At 44.6% G+C, this 12,640-nt stretch overlaps 1 protein-coding gene across 1 annotated transcript; it reads left to right on the top strand.

Moving 5' to 3' along the window:
* The first annotated feature begins 1,479 nt into the window (after positions 1-1,479).
* On the top strand, positions 1,480-11,906 carry PPP1R3B (protein phosphatase 1 regulatory subunit 3B). Its single transcript, XM_077273945.1, has 3 exons — positions 1,480-1,635; positions 5,511-5,610; positions 10,824-11,906. The coding sequence occupies exons 2-3, from the start codon at positions 5,576-5,578 to the stop codon at positions 11,668-11,670; spliced, it is 882 nt and encodes a 293-aa protein (XP_077130060.1). The 5' UTR covers positions 1,480-1,635; positions 5,511-5,575; the 3' UTR covers positions 11,671-11,906.
* The last annotated feature ends 734 nt before the right edge of the window (positions 11,907-12,640 follow it).

The following is a 12,640-nucleotide window of genomic DNA, read 5'->3' as shown; positions in this document are numbered from 1 at the left end:
CATGAACACTGTATATAGGCGCACTCTATAGTATGAACACTGTATATAGGCGCACTCTGTAGCATGAACACTGTATATAGGTGCACTCTGTAGCATGAATACTATATTTGGGTGCACTCTATAGCATGAACACTGTATATAGGTGCACTCTATAGCATGAATACTATATTTGGGTGCACGCTATAGCATGAATACTATATTTGGGTGCACTCTATAGCAGGGGCACTGTACAGTGGCTTGCAAAAGTAGTCACCCCCTTGCCATGTTTCATGTTTTGCTATTTCACAACCTGGAGTTTCACGGTTTTGTTTGAGAGTTTGGATCAGTTCATATAAAGAACATGCCTACAACGGTGAATATTTGGTTTCCTTTTTATTGTGAAGCAAACAACAAATAGGACAAAATAACTGAAAACTTCAGTGTGCATTACTATTCATCCCTCTAAAGTCAGTACTTTGTAGAGCCTCATTTAGCTGGCATTTGATGAGGTAAGCATTTTCCCTGGCATGCACATTAGGAATCCAGGAGAAAGCTGTATTGAAAGGTTGCCAATAGTGGGGAGTAGGGTTGAGCGAAACGGATTGGTCATTTTCAAAAGTCGCCGACTTTTGGTAAAGTCGGGTTTCGTGAAACCCGACCCCAGCGTGGGATCGGCCACACGGTCGGCGATCTTCGCGCCAAAGTCGCGTTTCGTATGACGCTTTCCCCGCCATTTTTTCAGCCAATGAAGGAGTGTGTGCAGCGTGATGACATAGGTTCCGGCTCGCCTTGTGCGGCGTCACAGGGGAGAGAGAGAGGGGGGGAGAGGGAGAGAGAGAGGGGGGGGAGAGAGAGAGAGAGATTTCGTGTTTCGGTCGGCACGAAACCCAACTCGATCCTAAAAAAGCAAAAGTCGCTCAACCCTAGTGGTGAGCATGTGTGGATCTTGTTATCCGAGCATGCTCAGATGTTAGCCGAGTATGTCGGGTGTGCTCGAGTATGTTCGAGTCCCTGCGGCTGCATGTCTTCCAGCTGTCAGACTGCCCAACACATGCGCGGATTGCCTGTTATTATGTCTGTGAGACATGCAGCCGCAGGGACTTGCTGATAACTGAGGATAGCACAATATCCGCACATGCTCACTCATCACTCCGACCTACGCACTGGCAGGCTGGCACTTCTTGGGGCTCCTGGAGGTTTGCCCATTGCGGGCACTATCAATGGGTGTGAGCAGCAGCCACCCGCTGAGTGTCCGCACACATATATCCTGCTGTCCGTGCAGTCACCTGACACACTTCTGAGCCGGCTTGCCTCACCTCAGCACATGTCTGGATCAGTCATCCCACTGCGCCCCTCCCCCATTCACCACTTTCCCACATGCACCTCTGTACCCGAGCACTCGCCGGCACTGGCGTCCCACAGGCGCTCACGTGAAGCTCTCCGCTTTCCTATTGGCTAGCGGCTTCTTCCAGAGTAGCTCTCATTGGCTGAGCAAACTAGTTCACGTGGAGCTGGGAGTGGGACGGGACGCCGGCTACTTTAACAATGAGTGACCACCAGACTGGACGAGTCGGCTCAGTGGCGATCCCACGGCTGGCAGCATGCTTCCTGTCTGTCTAGTCCTGCAGCTCTGAGAGGGGACGCTTATGTGATAAGGTATGCAGGGCTCATGCGTGCAGCCGTCCCCACTGGAGTGAATGACACCGATCGTATGGGGAAACTCACCTGGGGAGGATGGCGCTTAGTCCTCACATTGCTGGGCGCACTTGTTAGAGATCGTGGACGCGATTATATCAGCCATACTGTGCACTTTATCGCGTGGGTCTCCCCGATAATGAGCCCTCATGTGCATACGATCAATCGCGATATCGTGCACTGTATTTGCCGAGTCATAAATCCCTTGGGGGTCATTGATCGTACGTGTCGCGGCTAATTATAGTCTCTGTGTGGCGTGGAGATCGTGTGCGGACTGTAGGGAATACAGGTGCATGAAATGTATGGAGGCTCCCCAGCCCCTCATCACCAGGCTTACCACCGGCTGGTAGTGGCCTCCTCACTACATGGCCAGCAGTGCCGGGGCTGAGGGCTGCCTGGCCGGGGCTGAGGGCTGCCTGGCCGGGGCTGAGGGCTGCCTGGCCGGGGCTGAGGGCTGCCTGGCCGGGGCTGAGGGCTGCCTGGCCGGGGCTGAGGGCTGCCTGGCCGGGGCTGAGGGCTGCCTGGCCGGGGCTGAGGGCGTGCGCTGGGCCATGGCTCTGGGGAGGCTTATGCAATGGGTAGTGCAAGGGTATGGTCCCAAGGGGCAAGCACGCCATGTTCCCAGGTATAAGTGGAGAAATGTATGTGTATATGAGATATATATATATATATATATATATATATATATATATATATATATATATATATATATATATATATATATTTTTATTTTTTTTTTTAATTTAAAATGCTGCCCTATGCAAGGTCATAAACGACAATTTGGGGGAATTTTAGCAATTTTATATATTAAACACACAAAAATCTCTCTTCATCTGCCTGTAGAGCTGACTAGGTCTCTTCTACACAGTGCTGCTTCAGTAACGCAGAAGGTAGCGATGGTAATAAACCGTCTCTGCCTTATTTATGGGCAGTCAGGCTGTATGTGACACTCGGCTCCCTTTCCTCTCCTGCAGCTGCACAATTGTTAGAGCATCACGGTAGAGTGGAATATGGGCCACACAGACCTGTAACCTTCATAGGTGGCCCTGAAGTAGTTAAAGGGAGTCTTGGTATAGAATGACCATTCAGTCCAAGTCCTGGTGCTCTGTGCTGCACCCTTGGCATGGCCTAAACAATTCAGTGCCCCTTTCTACCCCCACCCCATCACATTCCACAAAGCCTTAGTTGTCATCACTGTCCCCATTGGGGCTCACTATATAATTCCCTGTCGGTATGTCTTAGGAGTGTGGGAGGAAACTTTGAGAACATACAAACTCCTTGCAGATGTTGTTCTTGGTGGAATTTGAATCCGGGACTGTAGTGCTGCCCACCAGCATTTCCCTTGCTGTAGGTCTGTGGGTCCTCAGTTCACTTTCTCTTTACCCCTTTCTGACCTCGGACGGGATAGTACGTCCGAGGTCAGATACCCCGCTTTGATGTGGGCTCCGGCACTGAGCCCACATCAAAGCCGCGACATGTCAGCTGTTTTGAACAGCTGACATGTGCGCGCAATAGCGGAGAGTGGAATTGCGATCCACCCGCCGCTATTAACTAGTCAAATGCCGCTGACAACGGCATTTAACCGGCGTTTCCGGCTGCGCGGCCAGAAATGCCCGCATCGCCGACCCCCGTCACATGATCTGGGGTCAGCAATGCGTCAGGATGGTAACCATAGAGGTCCTTGAGACCTCTATGGTTAATGATGCCGGTTTGCTGTGAGCGCCACCCTGTGGTCGGCGCTCATAGCAAGCCTGTAATTAAAGGGAACCTGTCACCACGTTTTTGGAAGATGGGATAAAAATAGCGTTAAATAGGGGCAGAGGTGGGCGTTACATTAGTGTGTTTGTTATGCGTTTATTACCCACCTAAGTTGCCGAAATACCTTTGCAAAGTCTCCGTTTTCGCCTGTCAATCAGGCTGGTCTGGTCAAAAGGGCGTCTTGTCTTCCCCCAGATTTTGCGTAGTTTTCCGTTGGTGGCGTAGTGGTGTGCGCATGCCCAAAGTCCTGAATCCTCTGCCAGGGGATTTAAAAGAGCGCGCTGTTCGTTTTCATTGGTGATCGGTGGGCGCGGCCATCTTCCTTTGGCCGCGCGTGCGCAGAAGCGGCGCTCTGCTGGCCGCGGCTTCAGGAAAATGGCCGTGGGATGCCGCGCGTGCGCAGATGGATATCGCGGCGGCCATTTTCCTGAAGCCGCGGCCAGCAGAGCGCCGCTTCTGCGCACGCGCGGCCAAAGGAAGATGGCCGCGCCCACCGATCACCAATGAAATAACGAACAGCGCGGTCTTTTAAATCCCCTGGCAGAGGATTCGGGACCTTGGGCATGCGCACACCACTACGCCACCAACGGAAAACTACGCAAAATCTGGGGGAAGACAACGCCCTTTTGACCAGACCAGCCTGATTGACAGGCGAAAACGGAGACTTTGCAAAGGTATTTCGGCAACTTAGGTGGGTAATAAACGCATAACAAACACACTAATGTAATGCCCACCTCTGCCCCTATTTAACGCTATTTTTATCCCATCTTCCAAAAACGTGGTGACAGGTTCCCTTTAAGCTACATAGGAGCAATCTGATGATCGCTGCTATGTAGCAGAGCCGATCAGGCTATGCCAGCTTCTAGCCTCCCATGGAGGCTATTGAAGCATGGCAAAAGGGAAAAAAAAAAAAAGTTTTTAAAAAAAATATGAAATAAATAAAAAAATATATAAAAGTTTAAATCACCCCCCTTTGCCCCATTCAAAATAAAACAATAAAAATAAAATCAAATATACACATTTGGTATCGCCGCGTTCAGAATCGCCCAATCTATCAATAAAAAAAAAAAAAAAATTAACCTGATCGCTAAATGGCGTAGCGAGAAAAAAATTTGAAATGCCAAAATGCAATAACAGGCGATCAAAAGAACGTATCTGCACGAAAGTGGTATCATTAAAAGCATCAGCTGGGCACGCAAAAATTAAGCCCTCACCCGACCCCAGATCACGAAAAATGGAGACGCTATGGGCATCGGAAAATGGCACAACTTTTTTTTTTTTTTTTAGCAAAGTTTGGAATTTTTTTTTCTCACCACTTAGATAAAAAAACAACCTAGACAGGTTGTTGTCTTGGAAATGACATGATTTTTTTAAACCATCTTTGGAATTTTTGGTGTCTATGAACTCGTACTGACCTGGAGAATCACAGTGGCAGGCCAGTTTTAGCATTTAGTGAACCTAGCAAAAAAGCCAAACAAAAAACAAGTGTGGGACTGCGCTTTTTTTGCAATTTCACCGCACTTGGAATTTTTTTTTTCCCCATTTTCTAGTACACGACATGCTAAAACCAATAATGTCGTTCAAAAGTACAACTCGTCCCGCAAAAAATAAGCCCTCACACGGCCGTATTGACAGAAAAATAAAAAAGTTATGGCTCTGGGAAGGAGGGGAGTGAAAAACGAACAGGGAAAAATGGAAAATCCCAAGGTCATGAAGGGGTTAAAGACCTGTCATCAAATGTCCCGTTTTTTGGTCATTTTATTTCTGTCATGCAGAGTTTTCCTTGGTGGCTCGTTTCCTCTACTAGGAGATGTATAGGGCTGAGTTTATTTTTGCAGGACTAGGGCAGGCAGATTTACACTGGCTAGGCCCTATTATACTGCTGGGACATGTAAGAATCCTGTTACTTTGTGCTGTATTGCATCCTGCCCTACTTCTGTGTGGCTGCCACTAGGTGGCAGTACCGCTCCGTGGGAAGTGAGTGCGGAACCTTCTCACCCACAGCAGCATATAGGGGGTGTGTTCCTGCATACGTGCTGTGCTAATTTCCGCTCTTTCTTTTCTTTTTGTCTTTCCAGGCATCAGACCCACTGCAATCTTCTTTCTCTCCATCCTGGCTAGGATTTCTTTCCATGTGTCCTAAATGCCCAGGATCATATCACAGATGAACTCAGCCAGGTAAAACCTGAAAAGTTACTTTGTTCTCTGTTGCATCTTCCAGGCACTGACCACACATGACTTTTTTCTATATTTGTATAGCTGGTATATATATTATATTATATTTCTGCTGCGGACTCCTGCTGATAATATTATGGAGGGTAGCTCCAGCCTGGCATAATTATATCCCCATGTGGTAAAATGCGGTCATTACATTAATAAAGTAATTTGTTGGGTATTTAACTGGAACTAAGGTAGTTGGGGTGCGGGCACCACTCTCTGGAACCAGAACACTAGCAGATCAGCCCTCTTCCCCTCCCCCTCTACTCCACACAGGGCATACATTAAAGCATTCCTCAGCCAAGGGACACAGTGAGCCCAGGCATGATGGGAGTGATATTAAATGGAATAGAACAGGACAGGGAAAGCTTTTATCGCTTTAATGTCTTACTGGAGGGCGATAAGTCCTGAAAAGCTAGGTGAGCGACCCGTTAAGGCTCCCATACACAATAAACATGCGGCCGATCCCACCAAGTTCATCACATTCAGCATTTCTCTATGGGCTCAGGAAACATGGCTGTCTAATGTGTAAAAACCACTTTAGGCCATGTTCATACGTTACACTTTTGTTCAGAAAAGTCGCAGCAAAGGGAATGACACTCATGAAATCCCATGCACATGCTACTTATTTTTTCCTTGCACATGTGCAGCAGTTCCAATTCTTTTGACATTTTTTGCAGTCTTTCACCCATTTAAATGAATGGGTATGGGGGCATCAAAAACTCCTCTTTTACCCAGGGTTTTTTCCTGGCAACACTACAGTATCGAAGCTGCAAATACTGAATGTGCACATACCCTTGGAATTCCCTGATTATTTTATTTGGTGGGGGGGCTTGACAATTTTTTTTTTTTTTTTTTAAAGACTTTTTATAAGGAAGCGATAGACCTGTAACATAAATCGTGCTGCTGTAATGCTTCAATTGTGCACTCGTATGTTTTATGCCTTTCAGAGACCTGAACTGTAATATCAGACACTAGGGGCAGGTTTAGTGTGGTATTTCTGAGCTGATCAGAAATGCGGTGAATTTTCAGAGTGGAAAATCCAGTATTACAGTAGCAATATTGTAAATGCGATTTCACAGTGCAGAGAAGATCAGTGGTGCAAATTGACTAACAATACTGATGCATAACTGCGGCATGTCCATTCACTATGTGGATGTCACAATACAAAGTAAAATCTGCATTTTTTTTTTTTCCTGCAAATATACCGTAACTGATCACAAGTTTGGACACCTGTTCATGCAATGGTTTTCCATGTTCTGAATCTACAATGCGCACAGGCCAAATAGAATGAAAGCAGCAAAACCATGAAGGGACGTGTAAGGAAGCAAACCAGAATGTTAAACCTTTATAATCCTCAAAGTAGCAAACCACCCCCTTTCCCTTTCAGTCTGACAACTTTACACACCCTTGGCATTCTCCCAGGGGGCTTTCAGGTAATCACCTGGAATGACTTTCCAACAGTCTTGAAAGAGATCCTAGAAACGTTGAGCACTTCTGCTTTTTTACTCTGTGGTCCAGCTCTTCACAAACCATCTAAAGGTACCGTCACACTCGGCGACGCTGCAGCGATATACACAACGAGCCGATCGCTGCAGCGTCGCTGTTTAGGTCGCTGTAGAGACGTCAAACACAGCAGCTCCAGAACGATGCAGGAGGGATCCTGTGACGTAACGGTGACTCACTTATCGTTCTCACAGGTCGTTAGCTCCATGTAAAACATTGCTGACATCGTTGCTTTTGCTGTCAAACACGACGATACATTCCGACCTGACGATGAAATAAAGTTCTGGACTTCTAGCTCCGACCAGTGATATCACAGCGGGATCCAGATCGCTGCTGGGTGTCAAACACAACGAGATCACTATCCAGGACGCTGCAACGTCACGGATCGTTCTCGTTCTCAAGTTGCTGAGTGTGAAAGTACCTTAAGTTGAGTTCAGGTGAATGTGCAAGCCATGTCATCTGACACAGCACTCCATCCTTCTCCTTGGAGGAGGTGTTTTCTGCCATTGTCCTTCTACACCCCAAACAATGGTCCCACTAAGTGTAAATGAGATGGGATGACATGTTGTGGTAGTTATGCTGATGCTGGGGAAGTGTGCTCTTTGGAGTAAATCACCAGTAGTGACACTATCAAATCACCCTAAATCATCACCTCTCCCCCTCCATGATTCACAGTGTACAAACCATCCACTCGCCTTTTTCCTGCTTCTCATAAATATATGGTGTTGGTTACCTCAAATCTCATCAGGCTACCGTACAGACTTCACTCATGTAATGTCCACTTCTTGTGTTTCTTTGGCCAAACTGTCTCCTTGTTTCTTGTTACTAGATTAGTTTTTGCCATACTCTGGCTTATAACGGTTGTGGAATAGTGCATGGAACTGTAAAACACTACCTCTACAGAACCCACCTGATGATCGCAAATGCTGTCTGAAGTCCAGAGAAAATGCCAATGGGATGCAAAGCTGTCATCAGAGTAAAAGGGGGGGTACTTTGAGGAATCAAAAGTTTAACACACATTCTGGTGTTTCACACTTTTTTTTTTTTTTTTCCTTGTTTTACTGGTTTCAGCTCGAGTCTCTATTGTGCGCATTCCAGTAAAATCAAGAAAAATCATTGTATTAACAGGTGTCCAACATGACTGGAACTGTGTCCCATGGGCAGCCTTAACTATTGAAGTCAGTGTCCTTTTGTTATCCATCGTTGCGTACTTTTTGCTGTATTATATAATGTATGTGTGCATTAAGAAGCACAGGGTCTGAGTATGGCAAAATTCTGAAGGCATCTAATTATATCAATGTTGCAAAATCAAATTGGTATCCAAAGGAAAGTAGAGTATATCGCAATGTCTGTGTAGTGTACTAGAGGGGTGTGAAAAGGGAAGCCAAAAGCGTGGTATAGGTCCTTTTGTAGACCTATCTTATGTTTAACAGTCTAGCCAACAGCAAAAGTATGCAAAGCGTAGTTAGTGTCTGACCTGGATCTTCTCGTCTACAGTTTCAGGTCTGAGAGGTTACTTAGTTTGAGGTTGTTCATGTAATTTAGGGATATAAAGAACATTTACGTCAACAAGTGGCCTAAAGATTTTTCTTGACAATCCGGTGTGATCTGTAAAGCCTATATAGAATTATGAATGCCTTCTAAAAAATGTGGTGGGCTCACACCAAAATGGTATTTTATGTATTAAATTCCCCAAATACTATACAATAAACTTGTAGTAAATATAACATTTTCAACTTTGCTGTGTGCTCCCCATTATCAATCAGAAGATGCTGGCCTGCCAGTGAAGGCCTATCCCATAGTGACTTGTCATGGTAGTGACATTGACACTTCACTGCAGTGGCCCACTTACGTATGTTAACAGCCCTGTGACCATTACACATGTTCCAGTGAATGGTGATTAATAGTATATTGAAACATTTTCCCTTAATTACTGCAATTTTGGTTAAAATTAGTTTTAAGTCTCAAAATTCTTGCACAACTCAGGGGTTGCAGAATTTTTTTTAGCCCCTCAACGACCTCCAACCAGAGGTACCTATATGTATATATGTATATATGTATATATGTATATGTATATATGTATATAATATACACACCATTGGTTTTAACATACTGTACTAGAAAACAAACTCCAAGTGCAGTCCTAGTGTGTGTTTTTTTTTTTTTTTTTGTTTTTTTTTTTGTGTTCACTAAATGCTAAAACTGACCAGCCAATATGATTTTCCAGGTCATTACGAGTTCATAGACACCAAAAAATTCCAAAGATGGTTTAAAAAAAGTAATTTTCCAAGACAATAGCCTCTCCATTTTTCATGATCTCGAGTTGGATGAGGTAATAATAATAATTGCAACATATTCCGCAGCGCTTTACAACTTATAGAGGGGACTTGTACAGACAATAGACATTACAGCATAACAGAAATCACAGTTCAAAACAGATACCAGGAGGAATGAGGGCCCTGCTCGCAAGCTTACAATCTATGAGGAAAAGGGGAGACACGAGAGGTGGATGGTAACAATTGCTTTCGTTGTTCGGACCAGCCATAGTGTAAGGCTCGGGTGTTCATGTAAAGCTGCATGAACCAGTTAACTGCCTAAGTATGTAGCAGTACAGACACAGAGGCTATTAACTGCATAAAGTGTATGAGAACATGATGCAAGGAACCTGATTATGTTTTACGTTTTTTGAATGGGCCCCACAGGGATAGTTAGGTTAATGCGTTGAGGCGCTAGGCTTATTTTTTGCATGCCAAGCTGGTGTTTTTAATGATACAATTTTGGTGCAGATATGATCTTTTATCGCACATTATTGTATTTTAATGCAATGTTGCAGCAATCAAAAAACTTAATTCTGGTGGGGTTTTTTTTTTTCTCGTTACGCCATTTAACGATCAGGTAAAAAAAAAAAAAAAATATATATATATATACATTTATTTTTTTTTAGATTGGGCTATTGTTAATGTGGTGATGCCAATTGTAAATTTTTATTTATTTTTTTTTTTTTTTCATGGGGCAAAAGGGGTGATTTGAACTTTTCAAAGTGTGTGTGTGTTTTTTTTTTTCTCCATGGGAGACTAGAAGCTGCAGTTGTCTTTCTGATCGGCTCTACTACATACAGGTGATGATCTTAGAAATCTGTCTGACAGCCATAGAGGTCTGCTGGAGACCTCTGGTTGTCACACCAACCCATCGGTGGCTGGATCACTGATGGATGAGATTTCCGTCACGCTTGTCAGCAGCATGATCTAAATGCCGCTGTCAGACAGCAGCATTTAACGGGTTAACAGCAGTGGGTGGATTGCGATTCCACCCATGACTGTTGTGGGCACATGTCGGCACCAAACAGGGGGGAGTCCTAACATCGGCGTACTACTACGCCCGATGTCGGACAGGGGTTAAACTTCACACCAGTTTCTCCCAGTTCTGCCAAAATGGGTGCAGAAACAGACAGCTGTACTGTTGCCTATGCCAGGAATCTTATTCCAGTCGGAAACTGGAGCAAGATTTCTGGCATGTCGCACAACTTAATGAATCAGTGTCTTGAGTCTAACAAGTCTCCTCATTAAGGCCAGCATGACATTCGCTGATCTTCAAGAATTAAGCTTGTGTTTCTCAAGGAAGAAAAAAAAAAAATTAACTTTGCATCTCTCCTTTTGTTTGTTCCCTAGCGTCCTGGACTTGTTTCCACGTAGGTCCACCATGGCTCTGGATATTGCTATGAAGTTTTATTTGCGTTCGCCTGCAATGAAACCAGACCATTTGGAGCGCAGGATAACGCCTAATGCAAACAAGCCTCTGAGACCGTGCCTTCAGCCAAACAACAAATCCTTGCTCACAGAGCTGAACAAAGTGAAAAAAAAGGTCTCCTTTGCCGACAGCAGGGGATTAGCTCTTACAATGGTTAAGGTGTTTTCTGACCTTGAAGAGGATTTGGAAATCCCTTTTAACATAACGGAGTTGATAGACAATATAGTCAACTTGACCACTATAGAGAGAGAGCACCTTGTTTTGGACTTCACCCAGCCTGCGGCAGACTACTTGGACTTCAGGAACCGTCTTCAGACAGACTTTGTTTGTCTAGAAAACTGTATCCTCAAAGAGCGATCGCTTGTTGGCACTGTAAAAGTTAAGAATCTTGCCTTCCAGAAATGTGTCAAGATACGAATGACTAGTAACTCTTGGCGAGCTTTTACAGACCACGAATGTCAGTACGTTAAAGACACCTATGCTGGCTCGGATAGGGACACCTTTTCTTTTGATATTTCCTTGCCAGTTGGCGCCCAACTACAAGAGAAGATAGAATTTGCAGTTTACTTCGAATGCAATGGAAACACTTACTGGGACAGCAATAAAGGACAAAACTACAAAATAATTCGTTCAGACTTTAAGAGCCGTCACTGCGAACCTGATTATAGTTTTTCTCTAGATCAGTTTGGAAGTCCCAGGTGCTCACATGGTATATTTCCAGAATGGTCCAGCTACTCTGGGTTCGACAAACAAGGACCTTACTACTAATAATATTGCAAAAACTGATCTGGAAGCGAAAGTGGTCCTAACACTGTAGATATGGGAATGTCTTTTAAATGGCATTATTTGGGACCCTCAGAACCTATAATAGGTGATGACGTGACTTGTGGGGGTTTATTTTGATTCCCAGTAAAGGGCATCTTTAAAGTCAGAATTCTCATGGTTATGGGGCAAAAGCTAGAAAATGCTGCTAATCATTTATATTCCGATTTCCCCCCCCCCCCCCCCCCCCCCAAAAAAAAAAAAAAAAAAAAGCTGCTATATTTTTTTTTTTTTTTGGTCATGTGCATTTCACTAGAATACTCTAGAATGCATTGGCGTTTTATTACGACCCATTAGCTTTTTACCGTGGCTTCTAAACATGGAGGCAGTTTCTCCCTAGTCCGCTCGGGTGAAATGTCTGCTGGAGCCGAGTTATTAAATGTTAATTTGCACTGTCCCACCCTATGCACATACTCTGCCCCTACTAACACTTCCAATGGTGCTGGAATAACAGGCCTATGTAGCTGTAGGTCTTCTTTTTTTTTTTTTTTTTTTTTTTTTTTTTTAAACCGCTGATGAACTGATCTAATGGATGGCCTCTTAGGCTTGACACATACAGGTACTTTTTATTTTTCTCATTATTGGTAAAGCTGGTCTTTTGATATCACATGAATTGTACATTTATTTCTGGTCACTTAAATATCTGTGCCTTAAACTATTAACTTCTGCGTCTTGCCCTCACTCGCACATGTAGACTTCTGTGTTTGCAGTCTTGTATGTTTCCCATTGGTGTCACTCAGCAGCTTGCATATTTATGGTTTTATACTTTTGGGTAGATGCCGGTGTTCTTATAAGGCTCAGTAGCCATGCAGGACCCTGGTGCAGCGGCCACATCAGTTGTCTGTAGCCACCAGACTAAAGTCCTGTGAACCTCCTCCCTAACGGCATCTCTTCTGATAAATAGGCTGGGTGCAAT

This window comes from Ranitomeya variabilis, chromosome 1 (assembly GCF_051348905.1).
Source record: "Ranitomeya variabilis isolate aRanVar5 chromosome 1, aRanVar5.hap1, whole genome shotgun sequence".
In the NCBI taxonomy this organism is placed as follows: domain Eukaryota; kingdom Metazoa; phylum Chordata; class Amphibia; order Anura; family Dendrobatidae; genus Ranitomeya; species Ranitomeya variabilis.
The sequence above is the reverse complement of the archived record's forward strand: the minus strand, read 5'-3'. Positions and strand labels throughout refer to the sequence as shown.

Bases quoted from the DNA above. Each gene is read 5' to 3' on its own strand.
- PPP1R3B (XM_077273945.1), top strand. From the start codon at position 5,576: ATGCCCAGGATCATATCACAGATGAACTCAGCCAG. The intron at 5,611-10,823 runs GTAAAACCTGAA...TTTGTTCCCTAG, and splicing joins TCACAGATGAACTCAGCCAG to CGTCCTGGACTTGTTTCCAC.